Source organism: Cottoperca gobio, chromosome 5, assembly GCF_900634415.1.
Source record: "Cottoperca gobio chromosome 5, fCotGob3.1, whole genome shotgun sequence".
Lineage (NCBI taxonomy): Eukaryota > Metazoa > Chordata > Actinopteri > Perciformes > Bovichtidae > Cottoperca > Cottoperca gobio.
Genome location: NC_041359.1, coordinates 9,391,163 through 9,415,102, shown reverse-complemented (window position 1 = coordinate 9,415,102; position 23,940 = coordinate 9,391,163). Strand labels below are relative to the sequence as shown.

At 39.8% G+C, this 23,940-nt stretch overlaps 2 protein-coding genes across 3 annotated transcripts in view; both read left to right on the top strand.

Moving 5' to 3' along the window:
• The first annotated feature begins 716 nt into the window (after positions 1-716).
• Positions 717-10,233, top strand: wdr1 (WD repeat domain 1). Its single transcript, XM_029432337.1, has 15 exons — positions 717-871; positions 2,067-2,188; positions 2,864-2,954; positions 3,112-3,259; positions 3,479-3,659; positions 4,405-4,482; positions 4,761-4,841; positions 5,483-5,716; positions 6,292-6,379; positions 6,629-6,785; positions 7,716-7,803; positions 7,963-8,073; positions 8,290-8,463; positions 8,568-8,712; positions 9,384-10,233. The coding sequence occupies exons 1-15, from the start codon at positions 856-858 to the stop codon at positions 9,488-9,490; spliced, it is 1,821 nt and encodes a 606-aa protein (XP_029288197.1). The 5' UTR covers positions 717-855; the 3' UTR covers positions 9,491-10,233.
• A 2,158-nt stretch (positions 10,234-12,391) lies between these two features.
• slc2a9l2 (solute carrier family 2 member 9, like 2) overlaps positions 12,392-23,940 on the top strand; it is a 102,939-nt gene continuing 91,390 nt past the window's right edge. The window contains exons 1-2 of one of the 2 annotated variants that reach the window (XM_029431730.1): positions 12,392-12,426; positions 23,218-23,306. In XM_029431730.1, coding sequence (XP_029287590.1) covers positions 23,235-23,306 — 72 coding nt within the window. In that variant the 5' untranslated portion in view covers positions 12,392-12,426; positions 23,218-23,234. The remainder of the gene's footprint in view (positions 12,427-23,217; positions 23,307-23,940) is intronic. The other variant, XM_029431729.1, reaches the window with a different exon arrangement.

Below are 23,940 nucleotides of genomic sequence, written 5' to 3'. Positions count from 1 at the left end.
ACTTATACATCCCAATATGTTACCTAGTGCTTATAATATTATCTTTAACATTTTGTATTGTTGTAACATTATATTTGCTGCCAAGGCCCCAGTCTCCCAGAAATGGGTCCATTCGTAGGTCAGGGGGATTCCCAATCCTATTCCAGGCAGGTGATGCTGTCTGCTGACACACAGGAAGTCATCATGAAACTGTAGACAAGCAGGCTACCCTCAGACACTGAAATAGTCCTCCTTTACCTTGTTCGGCATTTGGTCATTCATCCTAGCATCATTTTTTGGGGACAAAGTGGGGCATCTAATATTTTGCGGAAAATGTGCCCTGAGCAAAGCCTCCCAGGCAGTCCCCCTATAAGTACAAAGAGTATTTTGTTCCTCTCATACATTATCAGTACATTCAAACCACAGAGCTACATTTTTTTTCTTTCTGAAATATAAATCCATCTATATATATATATATATATATATATATATATATATATATATATATATATATATATATATATATATATAAAAACATACAGTATATACACACATTATTCATGATAGCAGTTGCACATGAGAGGCACACACCAGGACTAACCTATCCAATTTGATTGGTGGAGCTAAGGAATTATAATTGCTGTGGAGCCTCAAAGACCGTATTTAGGGATATTACGACCCATTTCCACACCGTGCCTGGCTAGTGGCTGCCAGCCGCAGCGTAGTATCTGAGTTTACTATATATGGGCAAAGCGAGACAGAAGGAGAGCTGCACTCGCTTCCGTGTTTGTGTGATCAGGGAGTGCTCAGCCGGGGGAGCTTCACTGTTTCATTCAATTGTGAAGAATAACGTTAAGCAACTCACCAGCAGGAAAAATGCCGCATGAACTGAGTAAGTCTGTTTATTTTTAATTGCAACAGCAGAGAGAAATTTTAACGAAACTCTTATTTTTGGCGACGTTATTCACCAGATCGAGCTATCCAGCCAGGTAGCCCGCAGCTAGCTAGCCTCGCCCATTAGCTGCATGATTTTGACACTTCATTTTGCAGACGAAAGAGAAAATCCCGACATTTGCAATTATTCATTCACATTTAAAATACACTTGTGTCTGATGGGCAAGGGTTTGTTGTGAAGATGCTGTAGCACAAAATGCAGCTCGTTACAGGTCAGTTAGCTTAAGCTAGTCGAGCTAACGTCAGTGAGAGGAAATAGTTGTGCAGTTCACAACGCATTGTTATGACATGTCCAGACAGGCTGTCAGGAGCCTCTGCTGGGGAAGTAACCACAGCTCACATGGTGTCTGATGGCAAAGCGTGAAGTTTATATCGAGCTGTTAACAAAATATTTCCGATAAGAAACCGATTTTAGAGCCAATGCGGAAGCACAATATATGCATCAACCTCGTTACATCTCTTACTGTAGTATGTTATGGTCTTTAACTACTGCTCCTTTTTGGTAAACAGAAGTGGCTTTTTGGTTGTGAATCTACATTTATGTATATAAACACTTTAGATAATGATAATAGTGATGCTTTTATTTTTGAGGTAATAAGTAAATAACATAAACAGTAGGCGATATATCTACAAAATAAAGCAACATCAACCATCCAGTTATCGGCAATAACCCTGGAAACATCTGCCACAATATGTTAACAATAGCTACAAAAGAAAACACGAGTCACCGTTCCAGGAGGTGCATTTATATGCTTCTTGATTTATTTTACACCTGATACAATTGGTGTATACACTTAAATTCTACCACATTTGTCTTACTATCATCTTTTTTCTTTTAAATAACTTCTTATTGACACAGATCTGTGAGGTCATCGGCCATGTTCAACAATTCAAGTCCTCGAAATGATTAATGAAGAACTTAGTGATGCTGATTAACTCACTCGTATCTGAAAACATAGTAGTGTTTGCAGTGCAAGGGCTCTTATCAACTCATGTAGCCATAGATGTCAAATGTAATATCATCCGTCTGCATACAATCCCTTATGCAAAGGTTCAGTTTAATACTTATTTTCTTCAGTGTATGTTCATTTAAGTTGTATTAACCTTAATGCCTTCATGTCTACTTTTTTTAGAACATGTATTCGCCAGTCTCCCACAGATGGAGAGGGGAGTCGCAAAAGTGATTGGCGGCGATCCCAAAGGCAACAACTTCCTGTATACCAATGGGAAGTGTGTCGTCATCAGAAACATTGACGTAATGTTCATCTTTTTAAAAGCCATATTTAACAAGTGTTTCATTGCTTGCTCGTTTATTTAAACCAATCTGGGTCTTGTTTTGGCCATAATTCATATTAGTCTTTATGACTTTTTACCTCCTATTTAGAGTAAATTGCTTTGATTGTACTGTGAGTTAAATTTCTGACGAGCAAGTTAACACCCACCTCAAAAGCATCTGTGTCAAGGTTAGTGTTGGCGCACTCGAAAGATCCAGCCCACACAGTGCTGCTTTGTGCTGATTTATATTTTACTGTACTGTCTCTGCCAACACTAACAAGCTGTTTTTAGATTATGTTAAAGTTTAACTGTCATAAAAGTTGAATTGTTTTTATACATAAAATTAGCCTCGTAGATTTAACTCGCCAGCCAAAAAACCCCAAATGGTATTCTATTGAGTGGCTGGTTAAATTTGGACTTTCATCAGGGGTGCCGTCGGAGCTGCAAATGCGCTCAGGGGCATTTAAGAGCGCGATTAATCTGCGTTAATGTGTTTGTGATTAATTAATCGAAATGAACGCGCTAATTGGACAGCGCTAGTTTTAAAGTCATACAAATGATGTCCAAACGCTGAAGGTCCTTTGACTGTTTTAGAAGAAAACCGCCTCGTGTGTTCGCAGACGTGCTGATGTCTCACATGTGCTGTCTTTTACAGAACCCGGCCATAGCAGACATTTACACCGAGCATGCCCATACAGTGACTGTTGCCAAGTATGCCCCCAGTGGATTCTACATTGCATCTGGAGGTAAAGTGTGTGTGTGTGTGTGTGTGTGTGTGGTGTAATGTTAGGGCTGCACGATATAGCTATGATTTCGGCGAAGAAATTGCAATGTCGTTTTTTACCAGTATCGTACAGTCTTAAATACTTTAATAAAATAATTGTTTTTAAAACTTTTTTTTAGATGCATCTGGAAAGATCCGTATCTGGGACACGACCCAGAAGGAGCACATTCTGAAGTACGAGTACACCCCGATGTCAGGCAAGGTCAAGGACATCGCATGGACCGAGGATAGCAAGAGGATCGCTGTTGTTGGGGACGGACGAGAGAAGTGAGTATGAGGCCACATTCGCTTTAAATATGAAGTATTGTGCCATTTGTTAATACGAATGCAATCAATACAATAATGAGAAGGGGAGAAAAACCCCTGTATCATAGTTATTATTTTAGACTGTCGGCATGAAGCAGTATTCTGCGTGACTTGTGTTTTTCCTCCCTTGAAACTTCACCAAACCTGCAACACTTGTATGCATGTTTACGCTTTCTGCAGATTTGGGGCTGTGTTCCTGTGGGATTCTGGTTCCTCAGTGGGGGAAGTTTCCGGCCACTCCAAATTAATCAACAGCGTAGACCTAAGGCAGAAACGCCCTTATCGCCTTGTCACTGGCAGTGACGACACCTGTGGGTCCTTCTACGAGGGGCCTCCCTTCAAGTTCAAGTTCACATTACGTGTGAGTTGCAGAACATAAACATTTGCTCTTTTTACCCCCCATTGGTATTTGTGTTTAAGCAAAGTAGTTGCTTCTGCTGAGCCGATCAGATCAACCAAAGGCTACATGTCCTCTTCCGCTTGCAGACCTAAGTGTAGCTTCAGGATTTTCTCTGTGACTTTGACCCAGCCTTCTTATTTATAAAGCTCGTTGGTCATCTCGAGTCTTTCACACCCTGGTGGTTTTTGACAGGGCTGCATTGTTTGTCTGTTTCCATATTACATAACCCACCTCCTCCGTACATTCTTGGAGAATGTCTTTGCCTCGTTCTTAAAGCAGACCTTCCCTCTAGAAATATGTAACACACTTTGGAGCACCGAATGTTGTCCCCAACTTAAAAATCCTTGTGGTCTGCTTTTTTAAAGATCATTCTGCAGTTGGTTTTCTTTACAGCATATTCTGTAACACCGACCTCTGTTGTGATCATTGCATGTAAATGATGCCATACAAGAGCTATGTAAATCCAAAATGAAACCCAGGTCTTGCTCAGCCTCGACTGTTTAAAATGAGGAAGGACTGAATTTCATCAGGTGACCGAGAATTAAAAATAAATGTATTTGTTCCACTTGCAAGTTTTGCCAATATGACATGCCTTATGATGACAGATTGAAAGTATTCTACTGTGCCAAATAAAATATATATATGTGCACAATCTTTCAACCATGAATAACCTTCCTCTATTGTTGCTCCCTTCTGTCTCCTAAAGGACCACAGCCAGTTTGTCAACTGTGTTCGCTTCTCTCCTGATGGAAATCACTTTGTCACAGCTGGCGCTGATGGCCAGGTGAGTGTTGGATCATATGAACGATTTAAACTAAGATTACCTTTGCCAAAATGATCTAAGTAACTATATCACTATGATATTTACTGAAATTATTCTTGTATATTATATACTGAGGGATGTCTCAACCTAAGTGGAAGGTTTAGAAATCACAAAAACCGGAGTTATGTACAAAGAAATGTTCCTCGCCTTCCTAATGAGGATTATTATTATTATTATTATTATTATTATTATTATTATTATTATTATTATTATTATTATTATTATTATTATTTCCACAGATTTTCCTCTATGATGGAAAAGATGGTAATCGTGTTTCTTCACTGGGTGGAGAGAAGGCCCACAAAGGAGGAATCTATGCTGTAAGTAGCTTTTAGTTTTTTTGTGAAAAAGTGACTTTCAGTATATATTTGTCAGCTGGATGGGTTTTATATTTCAGGAGAACTAGCTATACTCACGGTTGGCATGCAGTCTGCTTAGAGCTGGATACTCCATTCACTTTGCCCGGGGCCACTTTTACAAAATGACATGATGCCAGGAGCCAGTTAAACATTGTGACGTGTTTCCGGGGATCCTTCCCTGGCACTAACGAGCTCTATTGGTCAACTCTGGTGTTTTTTTATGCACTCTGTCACCTTTTTTTATTTATATCTAAAAGTACAAGAGTAATCCCATTGTGATCCATTTTATTTTCATTTTTAACTGGTCGGTGTGCCACGTGGCACACTATCTGGCTCACTGGCCATGAATTGAATACCACTGGCCCAGAATGTGTGGACACAGAAAGTGCTTCTTCTTCTCTGCAAATTGGGGAGTTGTGTGTTCTGGAAGCAGCCTACATGTTTCATTTAGTTCTTGGTTTTCCCACATAGCGTCGTGTTCTGTTGTTCAGTGAACAATGAAAGGGCACTTGAACATTCTGAACACACAAGATTGTTGTTACATGCATATTAATAATATCATAACTTTTTCTTTCAACCGTCTCCTGCTTTAAATCCTTCAGGTCAGCTGGAGCCCTGACAGCTCCCAACTGATCTCTGCCTCAGGGGACAAAACGGTGAAACTGTGGGATGTTGGTGCAGGTACGGCCGTCACCACCTTCAACATGGGCGCTGATGTGACAGACCAGCAGCTGGGTTGCCTGTGGCAGAACGAGCACCTCCTCACCATCTCCCTGTCAGGATACATCAACTACCTGGACAAGAACAACCCTGACCGGCCCATACGCTCCGTCAAGGTCGGACTCTATTCCTGGTTAATATCAATAGAGTTGCTTGACATTGATAAAACTTTGTGTTAAAGTTATAATATTATTATTATTATTATTATTATTATTATTATTATTGTTGTTGTTGTGTGGGGAAAAACTATATATAGTTTCTGAAAACACGTTCTTGAAGATGAATGAGCAAACCTTTGCAAACATGTATTGGTGAGTGAGAAATATAAATTGGCACCTTCAAATTATAGGTTTATAATAATGTACCCATGTATTTTTATAATTGTATTTTGAAAGCAACCTTTCACAAGAGCAGAGACTATAAGCTTCTGGTGGTATACACATTTGTCACATATGCTTTAAAGTGTATTCTGTGTTGCAGTAGGACAGAAAATGCCAGTCAGTCACTTTTATGTCCGGTTATTACAGAAGAATCCAAAATAGTCATGTGGCTTTTACTGGGATGAATGTGCTGCCAGATCCATTGAGTGAAAATATCCAACATGTGTGTGTGGGGGGGTTAATATTTTACATTAACAGTTTATGTGCCCTTTATAAGTTTATCTGAAAATATGTACTTGCTCGTCCTACAGGGTCATAGCAAATCTATCCAGTGTCTGACTGTTCACAAAAAAGACGGGAGACCATACATCTACTCGGGGAGTCACGATGGACACATCAATATCCTTTCACTGATAAGAAAGCTCCCTCGGTTGCCCAGAAGTAAAAAAAGTGCCCTTTATGCTGCATGTAGATTACCTTTGATCATTTAGAGCTGCGCTGGCACATGTAGCAACAACTGAAAATAGTTTTTAATTTCCTAAATATGGTGAAATGTCAAATAAAACATTAGTGTGTGTGTGTGTGTGTGTGTGTGTGTGTGTGTGTGTGTGAGAGAGTTTTCTTTCCTTTCCTTAACAAATTCCTCACATTACTGGGATGCAGAAACTGGGGAGAACGACTGCTTCTCAGGGAAGGGCCACAGCAACCAGGTGAGCCAGATGGTGACTGACTCAGCCAACGAGCTGGTGACGTGCAGCATGGATGATACACTGCGCTACACCAACCTCAACAAGACGGAGTACAGGTAAGGGTCATTACCTGTTGTCTGTCATGTAGAACATTGGCAATAGCGTTCCTTGATGTAGTTACTTAAGTATCTGTCACGCACTGATGCATAGAACATGAATTTATACACATCCCTTTGCCATTCTGTTATTCACAATGTCAAGACAAGGGAACGTTTTAGTATAATGTGGATGGGAATTGACAATTAAATACTAAAAGTTCTACTTATGAACTGATGTACAGTCCAACAGTAGGGTTATAACAAGTCCAGCAGCAACACCAGTCCATTATATTTGAGCTTCTTTTTGCTTTAACTTAATATTATGAAGTAAATGTTGATTGCAGAATGTAATGGCTATAGAATAATACAATACAGCATCAGCGTTTAGATTGGTTCCCTAATAAGCCTCGCTTTCTATCTGCCTCCGGGTATCGAGCTCGCTTTCACAATAAAAACCCTCCACGTTATACACTGCATCACTACCAGAGAGCATTTTGCTAAGAGGCAACTCAACAAAAAAGCTCCAGTCTCTGTCCCCTGGTAGCAGGAATGGCAGAGTATTGTTAACTGTGGAAACTCTACCTGGCACATGAGCCCTGTTGACGGACGAGGCAGAGATGGGGAGGGATTTTAAAATTATGCACCACTGTAAGTAACAAAACCTACATGAACAAGTACATTGTTCTGCTTTTTCATATGACCATCAACAGACTGTTATCATAGTCTCTGTTGCACAGTTTGTTTGGAAACGAATGCAGTGTGTTGTGGGTAGCTCTGCGGGGAAAACTGCAAAAGATCTGACGGCGGCATCAACAATGATGGCATTTAGATTTCATTGGAACTTCTGCCTTTTTGTTTTCTTGTACCTCGAACTGGATATTTGTTTTTAGAATTCCATAATTTGTCCACCTGTAAATGTTACAAAGCTTATTAAGTGTTTGTTTTCAGCGCCTCTGATGTGGTGAAGATGGATTTCCAGCCTAAAAGTGTGTCCGTGGCAGCAGGAGGGCTGTCGCTGGCTGTGTGCATTGGACAGGTGATGCCTTTTCCTTGTCATCATTGCCTATCTTGGTTCCTAGTTCAGTGTTTCCCCTGTCAACACTGTTGCATTATTTACATCACCTTAAGTTTTGGTGTCAACAAATGTTGTGTCCGTATTTTGATGGCATCATTCGTCATCTCTCACCGTTTCTAGATCGTCTTGCTGAAGGATAAGAAGAAAGTCTTCACGATGGACAATCTTGACTATGAAGCAGAGGTTGGCGCCCTCCACCCTGGGGGCTCCACTGCTGCGGTGGGGGGAGGAGTAAGTAGAAACCTTACAACTTAGATCATCTCGCCAATTAAGAGTTTAGTCCGCTTGGCTCCGTCTCATAAAATGCTTTTAAGTTATAAGGTTATTTTAGCATCAGCATGTCTTGGTGTTTAAGAATCATCCAAAGGACATCAAAGGACACGGCACTCTTCATCACGTCATGGTGACACTAGATTTGAGAATTTCCTTTTTTTTGTTTTCCCTTAGGACGGGAAAATCCGTCTGTACTCCATTCAGAGCAACACCCTGAAGGACGAGGGCACAACTGTCGAGGCTACCGGGGCGATCACGGCCATGGCCTACTCTAACGATGGAGCCTATCTGGCTGTCATCGACGAAAAGAAAGTTACCACAGTTTTTACTGTGGCTGACGGCTACTCGGTAATTATTTGTCTACCCTATATATTACATTTTTGTGGATTAGATAATATTCTGTGGCGATTGCAGTTTCTTTAAAATGATTTGTTAATCTCTTTTTTCCCCAGGGCAAAGAAGAGTTTTACGGACACCACGCCAAACCAGTGACTCTGGCCTGGTCACCTGACAATGAGCACTTTGCGACGGGTGGGATGGACATGATGGTGTTTATCTGGACAGTTGGTGATCCAGACAAGAGGATTAAGGTCCCAGGTAGGCCATACAAGTTCACTCGTGCATTCACTCGTGCGCAGGTATACACTGCTGTACTCGGAGGGTTGCTCTGTTTGAGCTATATAAATAAACTCTGCAACAATATCCAAACACAACAGGTTTTGAGCCGAATTATGACAAGTGCGGTTTAATACGAGTGCAAAGACTCCTTGAGCAGCTGCTTTGTCAGAAATAAAACGGTGAAGAAACCAGTGTATTTGTGTACACTGCAGCCAAACACGTTTTCATAAATGACTTATTCAAAAATGAAACCTTGCTTTGGTTTCTTGCTGCGGTAACTTTGAACAACTGTAGGAGATGGAACAGTAAATAGTGGGGCTGATGTCGATGTGACATTACAAACCGTAATGCAGGATTACATGCATGCTTCATTTTCCATAAGGCCAGCTTCGGTATGGCGGACTCCGCTATTAACATTGATAATAATATAGAGAGATAATTACACAAAGTAAATGCATTTAATGGAATGTAAATAGACAATTGTATAAAAATGCTGACCGTAAATAGCATCAAAAATACTTGTATATTGAAGTCATAGTTCATTATGTATTCATTGTTGAACAAATTGAACTTGGCTGCAAATATTTTTATTTTAACACTTTTTGAAGAGCGCTGTGTGACCGCTGTGTTTGATGCTTTGATGTCTGCAGACACTCACCGGTTGCACCACGTCAGTGGCCTGGCCTGGGTGGATGATCACACTCTCGTCACCACCTCCCATGATGCCAGCATCAAGCAGTGGACTATTACATACTGAGCTGCAAGCACATCCACATCTCCAGGGACAAGGACTACTGTAGGATTCAATCTTTCCTCTTTTTTTTCAACTGTATTTTCACTGTCTTTACGGTGTTCTCTGCTGTCTGTAAACATCTGAATTGTAAATGGTTATGGCCGGGGAAAGCTCCCATAAAAATGATCTAAGAAGTGTCTCTTTGATGCGAATAACCTCAACTTGAGACAAATTGTTGAAATATATATATATACAATATTAACCATGGGTGCTTTTACATCTTTGAGCTTTGTGGACCCATAAAAATATTTGTAAGCTCAACATTCCATAGGTAATAGCTTTCGAACAGAAATCCTTGTCTGTGATAGGCTCGATGCATCCCGACTTAGCGGATGAACGCAAAGATTTTTTTTTTTTTCTCAACAAAATCATGTTTGAAAGAAATGAAACCTTTTTGGTTACATTCCTGAATTGAGAAGCAACTGACCCGAACGGCAGTTGCCTGTCACTTTTAATGGGGCTGGGTGTTTCTGCTTTGTCTTAGTTTGGACTGGGGAGCAATAATAGGAACTGAAAGAACAAAGTCTGTATTAAATCAAGATGCTGTCTGTTCAGTCGAAGGTCCCGTGTTGTTGCTGTGTTTTTGTTTGGGCCCACTATGCTTGTCGCACTTATTTTTTTCCCATGTCTTTATGCAGCCGCTTCCAAAAGTGGAAGTGATTCATTAATAATGATAATAAAAATAAAAAAACTTTTTATGCATTTTCCTTTTCATGCAGATTTGCATTTTCTTTCTACGTGTCAAACACATTTCTGTGTCGTGGGAATCTTTTATGAAGATTTCAAATGTGTGACTTTAAACAATCAAGTTATTATGCAATCCCTGTTGTCGGCATATACTGTATGGTAGTATAAAAGTGCTAAATACGGTTATGTAAGTAGACCATAAAGGTTCATGAGTCGTATCACACTGTACAATAAAATTATGCAGACATGTGCCAAAACACTGACAAGCAGCAGCACTTTGGAGGTGGAGGATGTTAAGTAGCTGCAATGTTTATTTTTTTCAGTTGTCACAATATGTTAACCTGTTAATCTTGTATCACTACAGTCGTATCACTAATGTTGCAATACTGCCGGGTAGATAATTTCATAATTTATTCGGTTATATTTTGTATTAATATTCTGAATCTGCAAAGTAACTAATGTCAAATAAATGTAGTGGAGTAAAAAATACACTTGGCTCCCAAATCTTACAGAGTAGAAGTATTAAGTAGCATATATTGGAAACACTCAAGTATCATTTTTGAGGTACTTGTATTTTACTCGAGTGCAGTGCTTGAGTAAATGTACTTTGTGATATTCCACCATTGGACAGGTGGAATATAACATCGACTGGGATGTTGAGGAATAAAGACGAACCTGCACACCTGTTTAGATACTTGTGATCATGTATACAGGTGTGAAAGGGAAACACTGCCACCATGTCGGGGCGTTAGGGGAAATAAGGTGACGCCCACAAACTAAAAGGTATTGGGTTTTATTACTGTCTACCTTTGTTACTATTTTACTTTTATTATTTTACTATCTTTCTGAACTGGGGATTTTATTTGTGTTATCTTTTTCATAGGCAGAATACTCCCAACAGTGGGAGGGTTGGTTCCACCCACACTTCTGAGTTGTATTATTCATGTTCTGCATAAACTGTTAAGTAACTCTTTAAGTTAGTCATGACATCAATGAGATAAGTAAAAGGTCCTTGACTTTGCAACAGTTATATAATAGCTGACCACACTGTCAACAGGGATCTCCTGGTTGTCAAAGATCAATGTGACTTCACAAAACACATTTTTGGCCTCTCAACTCAATAATTCATACGCCATTTATGACAATCTCACACAAATGTCTAATAGGATAAAATGACGAGGTATTGACATTTTACGCAGACATGGTTGTAAACTGCAACTTGGCAGGCGAGGCCAAAAAGAGCATTCTGAAGTCCAGCGCCCCCCCCCCCCCCCCCCCACTCCTGCAGCTCCAGGGAAGGGGGATGTGTGCACATACCTGAAAAACAGCTAAATGAAGAAATAGTCAAAGGGGCCATATTTCTCTCAATGTTTATGCACACAGCTTGCTGTTGTAATGAAACTGATAAGGGCTAAGAGGAGTCATTCCTCCACCATCACCTGTTATTGGAGCAAACAATGATTTGCCTTTTGGCTAACTTCACATCATATATAGTAGCGCAACACTTCAATGCTTATATAAGAAGAAGTATACCAATTTGCCTGAACCACGCCCATCATTTGGAATAGCTTCGCTGGGTTCGTCAGAGCGACATATATACGATAAGATAAAAAGGTAAGTGAAACATACACACTCGTGTTTAATGTAAATGCATTGTCAGAGTATCATTTAGCATTTGTGTTGGGCTTAGATGTAGAAACACTGAGCTGAACAATGAGTTACTAATGTTAAGGAACTAAGAAAATGATGTTTCAGCCTGACCACAGTATATTTTTCAGTTTCAATATGTATAATATGTCTCAGGTTGTAAAAGAGCATGTACACATTTAAAGGGTTTAAATTGATGTTTACATGAAAATGTCAGAAACTACATCTACAGGAATTGCACACGACAGTGATGCATTAGATTGTATCGAAATCTCTGAGGATTTATCCAAAGTATTAAGATACATTTTGGACAAACTGTTATTTCTTAAGTTAACCAGGAAAGATACATGGAGTAGATGATTAACTGATCAAAACAAAAGGCTGCCTCCTTGAGAAGGACTCCCTGTCCCTGTGTGGTTCATGTCCAGCCCCAGTAAATTCAGGTAGCCAGTGAGCTCTCATGTGATAATGGTGTTTTGTTTTTTTAATGTTTCCTGCAGTTACTTTGTTTGTGGGATCTGCAAGAATAGCCTGATTTTGGACGGCCAAAGTTTTGAGAGTGGTTGGTGAGTGTTTCTTTCTTCCTTTTTACAGAATCAATGACCCTGCTATCAAGTACATATGTGTGATCTTTACATTTTTCCACTTTTCAATAAGTGGTGTGTGCTGAGTACAAATGTTTTTTCTGTAGGTCACACTGAGCAACACACAGCGGGAAAGTCAATCTTTAACACGGCTGCTGTCATCAGTTTTAAGGACCATGCACCACAGCAGAAAAAAAGAGATCTAATATAAAGCAAATGTAGGACATGAACTTAAAAAACTTTGCAATTCTGTCAGAATCAATACTAGACTGGACTTTAATTGCTTACGTGACACAAGGGCAGTCATTCTCAACGTACAGATTGGACATTTTTGTATGATATGACTGTACTGTATAGGTGCCGTTTAAAAATATAGCACACATGTTGCATAAACCTGTTCAAAATGTATGGGTGAAATTGAAATATCAATAGAAGAAACATTTTTTTGCCCCTGGGAAACCTAATACCTACTGTTACCTAGACTCCAGGGCTGAGAAAAGATGTCTCAAAGGGGGTGTTCGGTTTACGACCCTGAGTATTATTACTTGGTCATCTCTTTTTCCCAGGGCAGTTCCTGACCTAAACCTCGTACAAAGCTAGTTGTGCAATCCTCCAGCCCAAACTCAGAATACGTCATGTTTGTTGGTTCTGTTAATGATACTGGAGGTGCTCTTTCATGCAGTTTCCACATGGTGGAAATGTGGCTCACATGTTTGTAACATGGATAGCTTTCAATTCAATATAATTAACGTGAAGCCAAGGAAGAATAAAGCAGCCATTGATCTGTGGAAAAGCTGCCTGAGGCAAGCTCTTGTACTGCTTTTACAAAGCATGCTGTAGTGTGCTGTAGGAACTGAGTTTGCAGAGTAGAGATATATTCTGCTGTTGCTATGATTTAGATACCGTCGGCTTCGGCGACGTCTTTCTGGACTCTGGGCAATTGTGTTGATTGGGGGGGGGGGGGTCCTGCAAGGAATGTTGCAGGACAATGGAGCATCGCTACTCTGAAAGGGCACTCTTCGCTGTTCCTATGTTTCCTCTTATGGTAGGAGAAACTGATGATGACGTGTCGAAACACTTTTTAAGGTAAGTACTAGGAATTCTTTCTGACTCTATTGTTTACTTGCTGAGAAAAACAGGACTCAATGTCACTCAATGTTGTTTGACATTTTATTTTTAGAAAATATTATTTAAAGTGAAAATCCTTAAGTGTACTACAGATCCACCAATACTGGGCGCAGCAAAACAAACTACTGTCATGGCATGAGTCTGTGTGTAACAGAGAAAGTGAAATGAGTTGGTTACTGTCTTCTGCAGCTCTGCATCTAACAGCTCGCGGTTGCTGCTCCTGATTGCTGTATTATTAGCAGACATATTTCAATGATCCGCTGTGGAAAAAAAATCTTCAGTTGTAAGCTCACTGACAAACACATTGCATTTTTCTGTGACAGCATTTTCTCTCAGGATGTCGCCACAGACACACAGTTCTTAATACTGCAAATATATAAATATTGCAATACTTTCATCAGTGGCTCAGTAACCACTGTGTTACCTCATTAGGCGACATATAGTGATAGATGTTCTGAGAAAGAGTTTCTAAAAGAAGAAAATAGATGGCAACTTGTGATCAAATGAAATAGAAATAAAGAATAAATGGTGGTAATAATGACAGGCCATGTAAAGTTCACTAAAGCGTGCACTGTATTGGAACCTAACTTGAACCTAATGCAGGCTGCTTGTATTGAGTTAATAATAATAATATATTTAATCTATATAGCGCATTTCTAGGTACACAAAGACGCTTTACAAAAGAGAAACATTTCGTACAAGCATACAAACAGACGTACACACAAGATGCAAAACAAAAACCAGAACAGAGATCACTTAAAACTAGCTGAGTCATGAAATGTGGGGGAAGAAATTCAGCATGAAAAAAAGCAATCTTGAAGAGGTGGGTTTTAAGGGCTTGTTTTAAAGACGGTACCGTGTTTGAATGTCTGATGTGGTTGTTGAGGGCATTCCAGAGGGATGTGCAGCAACTTAGAAGGTGAAGTCGAAGATGATTCCGAGGTTGCGGACCTGGGTAGGTATTGGAGTTCATCAAAATAAAGTCAGCTGTATTTACAGTAAACAAAAGATTCCACCACATATTATCTTCAAGAGAGACTTTTAACATTTTGTTGAGCTGGCTTTTCTTCACTTCTTTATTATTTATCAGTGATATCACAAGACTCTGCTATACAATGCATTAGCTCTAAACCAGTCACACATGTTTTGTTTTTTGTTTTACTCTTTAGCAAATAAGCATACTCTCTTTAAGAAATACAAAGTAAAAAATACAGCAAATCCTTGGTTTTCATTTGAAATCTCAGAGTTGTTAAGGAACGCAGCATTGGCAAAAGCACAAGGCTCAAAGTCCTCTACTGATTGGCAGTTATTTTGACAGTTGAGAAACATGTGTCAGGGCAATCAAAAGTCAAAGTCATGTTATTTTGTCTGATTGCAGTAGTAATCTGGCAACGTTCTGGGAAAAACAAACATGACACTTAATCTTGGTGATGGTTTCTCTCTACCCAACATCTTTCTTCTGTCCTTACATCAGTCGAGGATGAGCTCAGTGGTAATAGCAATAGCCTCTTCTGGGAAAGCTCATCAATAATCAAATGCGTCACTTTCTATTTGCATTTGAAACTCCTATCAGTCTGGTTTAACCGTGTTGTATTACCCTCTATTGATTTGTCTATGCCATAGATAGATTATTGATGAGCTTTTCTAAGATTTGGCTGTTTGGAGATTGGTGCGGTAGTTATTTGGATTGCTGGTATCAACACATGTATGCAGAGGCAGTTCTGTAAATGACATGTAATACTGTGCATGTGCTGCTATCCAGACTTTAGGAATATTCCTGGATACAAGAGATAAATAAATATGTGTTAGAGCAGGGGTCACCAACCTTTTTATATGATATTATCATTAATAATAATAATCATAATAAATATTCATTTACGTGAAGAGACTGTCTGATCACATGTTAATTATTCCTCAAAATGATTATTAACAATGATTTATGGTAGGAAACAGATATATTTAAACATGCAACATTATTTATGTTCTCAATCTATTTCAACATTTGAAAGTCAGAGTTATCACATGATATCTTTGTAAATATCTTTGACAGTTTTGTATGAATGAGCACATTTGTAGCAAAAAAATAAGGAAATCATTAACTGTCACATCTTCAAATCATATCCTGTTTGTACAAACCAGTAACTTTGTAACATCGGAGAGAGACAGTGGAGATCACATCGGAACCTTTCTTCTCGTCTTAGTGTTATTATTAACCATCATTGCACCTTTCAAGACCTCTCCGTCTGAAAAGGCTTTCTTGTACTTAAAATGTGCAGCTCTAAATGAAGCTTCCGTTGCTTTCTGTGACTTGTTGACCGGCCTGGTGAAAAGAGATGCTGCAGCCCAAAGCTGCTTTAACTCACGGCTTGTTCTGCCCGCAGTGCTGCAGGTGGGTAGTTAGTTAGTTAGGTAGTTAGTTAGTTAGTTAGTTAGTTAGTTAGTTAGCATGGTAGCTTCTGTGACAAGTACCGAAATCTCTCCATAATGTACCGCTTTGCCGTCGCCCCGCAAATGAGACATACACACTTTTCTTTCACTCTTGTAAAAAATAATTATTTCTCCCAATCATTGTGAAAATAGTTAATTTTCTTTCGCTTTTCTGTCATGTTTAGCGTAAAAAACGCACCTAGCGCCCCATCGTAGCTGCTCCCGCTAGCTTGTCTCAGCGAAAAGGGAAATGGAGATTTAGCTTGCACGTGTAATTGAACTCTGACCCCAAACAGTGTCCGAGTTCATATATAAATATTCTATATTCAATATTGTCATTTTAAAATAAAGAATAATTCAAGTGTTATTGATTTAAAAAAAACAAAACAGCAAAACAATTAAATACAAAGTTTAGACGGAGCTCCATGGTGACTAGTGCTACTTTTAGAACATGCCCTGTGGGCGACTCACATGTTGACTACCCCTGGTCTAAAGCATTTGACACAGTGGCTTACACTCGTCTTTTGGACTTAGTTCAATTGTTTTTGACAGAAATGCATGTAACTGGTTTCGCAGTTATCTTACTGACGGAACCCAAGCAACTGTTGCGGATGGATATCAATCTGGTTTTGTCACAACAAGTTGATGGTGGACCCAAGTGCAGCACACAGGAAACCAAGGATAATTGGTAATGACTTTTATTGGTAGTCAGGAGAAGGTTATAGCCGAGTAAACAGATTCACAGCGGGATGATAATAATCCACAAGGACAAACCAATAGGTAGCAGGCAAGTCGGGGCCGGGCAGAGGGTCGGGAAACAGGCAACGCAGGTTGAAGGAATCCAGTCCGGGTCGGGAAACAGGTGAGTAGTGATGGCAGTGTGATACTGAAGCTTCAATACGGGCTTCAATCCCAGAACTACAATTCCATAGAACCACTGCTTCGAAGCTTGCTTCAAATCACGTGACATAAGACGTCCGAAGCAGTAACTGCTTCATTGCCTGAATGAATCACCGGACTGGTTCGCGGTCCAATCAGGTGATTCGCTGGCACTGCCTCGTCTCGATTCTGACAGGTTGAGACAGTTTTGAATTTGAGCGCCGCAACACTTTATAACCGCACATTTGTGGGTTGTTGTCGTAATATGCGTTGTTGGTATTGAATCATTATGCAGCCAGCCAACAAGCGAAACAATTTGTATGCACACCACCATCATCTGTTCCTTGTGAGCAAGTAAACAAAACAAATCTACATCCCACATTTTCATACCCTGCCCCAGTGGTGCAGCTCGTAGAGCAGGCATCCCTCATTCAAAGGCTTCCCGTAGCGGCCCGGGGTTCGAATCCGACCCGTGGCCATTTGCTGCATGTCATTCCCCTTCTCTCTATCCAATCTTAAACTGCACTATCATTTAAGGCATAAAAAGCCCACATTCTTTCCCAGCACTCTCGTCTCAATAACACATACACACAATCGTCAATCTTTATTTTTAAATAGAACATGATATTCAGTCTTAGATGTGTGCATCAAATAATTTTCAAGGCAAAGATACTTCAAATCCACTGCAACCTTGCATTTCGCCAGTAGAAGTCACTGTACCTGAAGCTTCGAGTAATGAACCCATTTTCAACAATTTCAACAATTGGCTGAAGTGGTTCAGTGCTTCACAAAAGCTTAATTTGCCCATCACTACAGGTGAGGCAGACAGGTCCAAAGCAGGCAGGTCAAGGTCGGCAACGAGAGATCTGTTTAGGGAAGAGCACTGGAAAGACTTGCATGATGCAGAGTACAATCTGGCATTGAAGTGGAGGCCAGAAGAGGCTTAAATACGAACTAGTCTTAATTGTTTGCAGTAGGGAAAGTCAGGTGAGCTACAGAGGAGGCGTGGCTAGCAGGTGAGTGAGGTGAGTAACACACTACTAAGTGAGCAAGCCTTAAAGGAACAGAAACTGTGACAGGTTTCCTTGAAATTACAAAAGGAGTGCCTCAGGGCTTAAAACTAGGTCTCATCCTAATCATATTGTACTGTATCTAAATAACCTGGGCTCATTGGTTAGTAACAGCTCTATTCATTGTTATGCTCAAAATTAGTTTTTTTATAAGTACCTTGTATAAGTTACTATCTGGTTAGAAGAAACATTATCTTTTAAACTCATGTTGAAGTGGTAACTAAGAAGCTTAAACTACAAACAAATTCTTTTTTAAAATAAGAAGTGCCTCACTTTAAGCAGTAGGTTGCACAGACAACATTTTCTATCAGTGCTTGACTATGCAGATGGGATTTACATGCATGCTCCTGCCCAAACCCTGAAGCCCCTTGATGCTGTGCATCACATTTCTCTTAGATTTATTACAGATGACAGTTTTAGTCTTCAATAGTTTTGAACACTTAACTGGGAAAAACTGCATTCACATATTATGATCCTCATAGGTGGAATATGCTACAAAAAATCCTACTACTACTAAATAACAACAAATTATTGAAAACGAGAAAACAAACCTGCACCGTTGTCCCATCCTCCCCGTGTCCAGGAGAGGAGAAAGGTCAGAACAGCTGATCAAAGCTTCCACTTAATCATTGAAATGTCTCAACATCTACTCGATGGATTGGCACAAAACTTTGTACGGACATTCTTGGTTATTATATTGATATTGTGACAACGTTGTAGGGTTGACTATTGGTGCTTTTCCGCTGTACTTCGCGAAGGGCGGCGACACACACCTACAGTCAGAGACAGAGTGGAGGAAAGGAGAGGGGTGAAGTAAAATACATTTGCGCCACACGCATTTATCAGAATCCGATTATATACGTATAAGTTAAGTTAAAGCCTTTTATTGTCATTATACAAAAAGTACAACGAGATTCAGAGAGCAACTCTGTGCAAAAAATACAAAGACATGCAGAACATTAAAAACAGGCAGTAGGACAGACAACATAAGCAATCATACGGGGGAATAAATAGTTAAAAATATTGATATCAAAATAGTTTATACTTTTTAGAAGTGCAATCAGAGTGTGTATGTGTGTGAAGAATGTTATGGTTATTGCATTAGGTGTGGTGGTTAAGCAGCGGCCCAGGGGTAGAAACTGTGTTTTAGTCTGTTTGTCCGTGATTTGAAGCTCCTGTATCTTCTCCCAGAAGGCAGGAGAGAGAGCAGTCTGTGACCTGGGTGAGAGCTGTCCTTTATTATTTTGTTAGCTCTGCTGAGGCAGCGGGAGGTGGAGATGTGTTCCAGAGAGGGCAGAGGGCAGTCAACTGTTTTCTCTGCCAATCCTAATCACTCTCTGCAGGGCTTTCTTGTCCGCAGCTGAACATCCAGCATACCACACAGAGATGGAGTATGACAGCACGCTCTCGATGGTCGCCCGGTAGAAGGACACCAGCAGCTTCTTGTTCAGTCTGTTCCTCCGTAGCACCCTCAGGAAGTGTAGTCGCTGCTGGGCCTTCTTAACTGCTGCAGTGGTGTGTGCTGTCCAGCTGAGGCTCTCCGAGATTTGAACCCCCAGGAACTTAAAGGTGGGGACCCTCTCCACTCTCTCTCCATTGAGGTGAAGGGGGGCGGGTTCTGGAGTCTATGATGATTTCTTTTGTTTTGCTTGTGTTCAGAAGTAGGTTGTTAGCTGAACACCACGCAGACAGCTTCAGGATCTCGTCTCTGTATGCCGACTCGTCGTCTCCCTTATATATTTGGCCGACCACAGTGGTGTCATCTGCAAACTTTATAATAGAGTTGGAGGGGTGAATGGGAGAGCAGTCGTGTGTGTAGAGTAGAGGGCTCAGCACGCAGCCCTGCGGGGAGCCAGTGCTGAGGGTGCGGGTGGACGAGCAAGAAGGGCCTATTTTCACTGTCTGAGGACGGTCTGTTAGGAAATTGTTTATCCAGGCGCATATGATGGGGGGGAAACCTAGGCTTGACAGTTTTTCCACTAGTATGTCAGGTATGATGGTGTTAAAAGCTGAGCTAAAATCGACAAACAGCACCCTGATGTAGTTCCCTGGGACTTCAAGGTGGCTCACAGCTGTGTGAAGGACCGTGGCGATGGCATCATCCGTGGATCTGTTAGCTCTGTAAGCAAACTGATGAGGGTCTATCAGTCTTTCGAAACATTTCATCACCGCCGATGTTAGGGCTATGGGCCTGTAGTCGTTGAGCTCTCTGACTGGTGTCTTTTTGGGGACAGGAATGATGGTAGCCGTCTTCAGACAGGATGGAATGCTAGCTTGTGACAGGGACAGGTTGAATATCCTGGACAGGGCCCCTGAAAGCTGGTCAGCACAAGCTTTGAGTACTTTGCCGAGTACTCTATCGGGTCCATCGGTATATCATATATAACTAAATAATTTAGATAGTTTATAAAAGATTATCAGTGTGTTTTCAAGTCAGATTTGTCGCGGCACGTGGAGAAAATAAACCAGACACTGAAACTATCGCTGAAGATGACAATTGCAACATGGCCACATCACTCCAAAAGGACGCTGGCAGCACTTCTCCTGGCTAGTTTTTGATCATAAGTAATATAATAAAAATAAATGCACACATACACTTTCCATATTTATGACAGCGGTGTATTGCACTCTAAAACTGTCGGGTTGCCAAATCGCAAAAATACCAATTCTTGCATGATGTTGCTTTAATATCACGTGGTGATGTATGGAGGTCATAGTGTGCATACATACTTTCACAGTATTCTTACTCAAACCACAGGATCTTTCTTAGACTGTTCAGACTGTGGACCACTTTACTGAATAAATGTACCTTAAAAAAAGAAAAATCATTCATCACTGTCATATATATATTTTATTATATCAAAATCAAATCAAATCAAATGTATTTATATAGCCCTATATCACAAATGATACATTTGTCTCAGTGTGCTTTACAGACTGTACAGGTTACGACACCCTCTGTCCTTAGACCCTCGCATCGCACAAGGAAAAACTTCCTAAAAGAAACCCCATAATTAAAGGGGAAAAATGTTAGAAACCTTAGGGAGAGCAACTGAGGAGGGATCCCTCTCCCAGGACGGACAGACCGTAATAGATGTCGTGTGTACAGGATAAACAACATAGTACAAATACAACATTTGACAGAAATTATGTTGTGTTGAAAAAAGTATGAACCACCCCTGTGTAAGTAAGAGTAAGTACATTTTTGCTGACAGTAGTTCAACTTTTTAAGTGTAATACTGTATAATTGTGATTACGGAAATAAGTGCCTTGTTTTTCTTAGTAGAGCAGTACTATCAAATAATAAATACTTGTACTACAACCTTGGAGAGACAAATGGAGGGACTCATTGAAGTTAATCATTTGCCAGTGTCATTATGACGTTCATGTCTATTTAATAATATGTCAGTAGTTGTCTGGACAGCACTGGATACACAGCCTGCGCGTTGGTAAGTACGCCCTATAGTGATACTTCTCACTCAGCCTGGGGAAAATTGAGCATTTATTTTTACCGTTATCCTCAATGTCATGGTCTGTTGGTATTGTGCCAAACAATTTTCAAGATGTTATCCACAGAACCTGTCGGAGTTTAGTGAATTTGGCTGACACTTCTTTTTTAGACTAACTGTTATTTTCTTTTACATCTGGGATGTGTCTACTTGTCTTGTAATTAAAGTAGCTTGCTTTCTTTTTTTTTTTTAAATATCTGTTGTGTTAGGAAGTCTGGTATGGCTGTGAATGAACTGTAAATATATCTTTCGGTCAAACATTAATCATCATAAATAATACCTACAACAATCTGCTGCCTATTATGTAATATTTGATATGTTGTAGGACTGACAATCATTATGAACATTCATTGACTTTCTGCTGAATTATATGGTATCAAATGTGGAACTGACTAACATACTAAAGCATTGGAAAAAAGTCTTTATTGGGAGAATTGAAGTAGTTTCAATATGGTTACTCTGTTCCAGCCGCAGAGTGACAAAGTAAAGAGGTCACTTTGTAATCCCTGTGCTGGCTCAGTGGTTCTTTGAGGTAACATCAGGATCAGAGACTGATCACAGAGATTAGAGGGAAAGTCAATAACCACAATAACTGATAACCAACCAAACCTGATGCGACTGTGACTCTTTTAATGCACATGTTGAACTTTGGTGATTTATACAGTCACGCTGTACATCCACTCTATAGTAGGTTATAGAGTCACACAAAAAGTTCTTTGTTTAACTTTGACTTTAGATTTTTACTATTTGAGGATGAACTTTCACTATCAACTATCTGAAATGAGTTAATAGTAGAGCCTCAATAGTGAGGACAAAGTGTTAAGAATTCTTTTGAATGTTCTTAATGCACTGAAACCGACTCATTTGGCACTGCAGCAATTAAGCCTTCAAAAAATGAAAATGATCCAGTTTGAACTGACATTGGAATAAATGGCACAAATCAAAACCGTTTAATCAAGCAGAATTTGTTGTGAGGGAAGCTCTTCACTCACCTTATGAATTCTCTCCACAGCCGTGGCTTTTAATCTTCCTCCCCAGGACACAGAGTCCTCCTGGTTTTCATTCAAGTCATCCAATCAGGTACTCATTAACATTCTGGAAGCTGACCAAATCCTATCAAATGTTATTAACTCTGCGGCAGGAGCGGAAATCAGCAGTACTACAGGTCACTGACTCCCATCAGTTACGTGTAAAATGCTTTTTCACAAAGCTATCGCATTTCACATGCAAGGTCAGGAAAGAAGGAGTCTCCACGAAATTAAGTTGGAGACCTTTATAATTCCTGCAATTCATACATTTATACATATGATCTCTGCTGTCCAGCATTTCTAGAGTGTTACTATTCTTACAACCACTAGATGGCAGACTCGGGCTTATAAATGCTATTTATTGCAATCATAGTGGAATTATCCGCTGTGTTGCAGTACAAATCCAGATTTGTTTTTATGAAAAACTGGCAAAACATCTAATGCTTCAAACAGTAGCCAAAGTCCTGCGGGTAAGGGGCAATATATAGGGCAATTTCTTTGACTTTGTTGCATTTGTTGTATGGGTAAATCCTAAACTTGTGACTAAGTATATCTATAATTATGTGTGTTCCTATGCTAGTGTATGTGCATGTCAGCATAGTCATTTCCTTTTTTAGCAGATGTTTTACTCAGTAGATTCTATAATACATTTCACTTCCCCCTCTTTGTTGTGAAACAGGTCTTGTCTTCCTTGTTCTTCATGAGCTAATGATTACGAATGTCTCATTTAAGGTTACTGAAACATTAAGATGCACAAACTACTGAAGGATCACCAGGCAGGGGACCACAAGATGAGCGACCCTAGGAAGAACCCTGAACAGGTTAGTGTCATTACCTGGATAGATTGACAGTCCTGTTCTGATAAACAGGTTACAACTGTTTGACATGTTATTGTTACTCGCCTGCAATGTCCTACATTAACCCATCAGGATGGCATGCAGGATCTGCTGTTATCCAAAATCCTTTGTGAGGCTTTGACCTGCTGCTGAAACAAACACACTCTTTAGTGTCTGAATCTGCGGTAAAATCACAACATTACATTCAAGTAATAAGAACAAAACTTGCATTGATAGCGGTAACCTTTGACAAGTTAAAGAAATTATCCATTGATGTGCAGCAATGTAACATAAAGAGAAAAGTTAGGATTCAGTCCTTTAGACTTTAGAAAACTTTAATGTCCCCAAAGGGGCAATGTGTGGTACAACACAGTAAACATATGTTGACACAATTAAAACACAGAACAATATATGTGTATATATGTGTGTATATGTATATATGTGTATATATGAGTGTATATGTATATATGTATATATGTGTATATGTGTATATATGTGTGTATATGTATATATGTGTATATATGTGTGTATATGTATATATGAGTGTATATGTATATATGTATATATGTGTATATGTGTATATATGTGTGTATATGTATATATGTGTGTATATGTATAT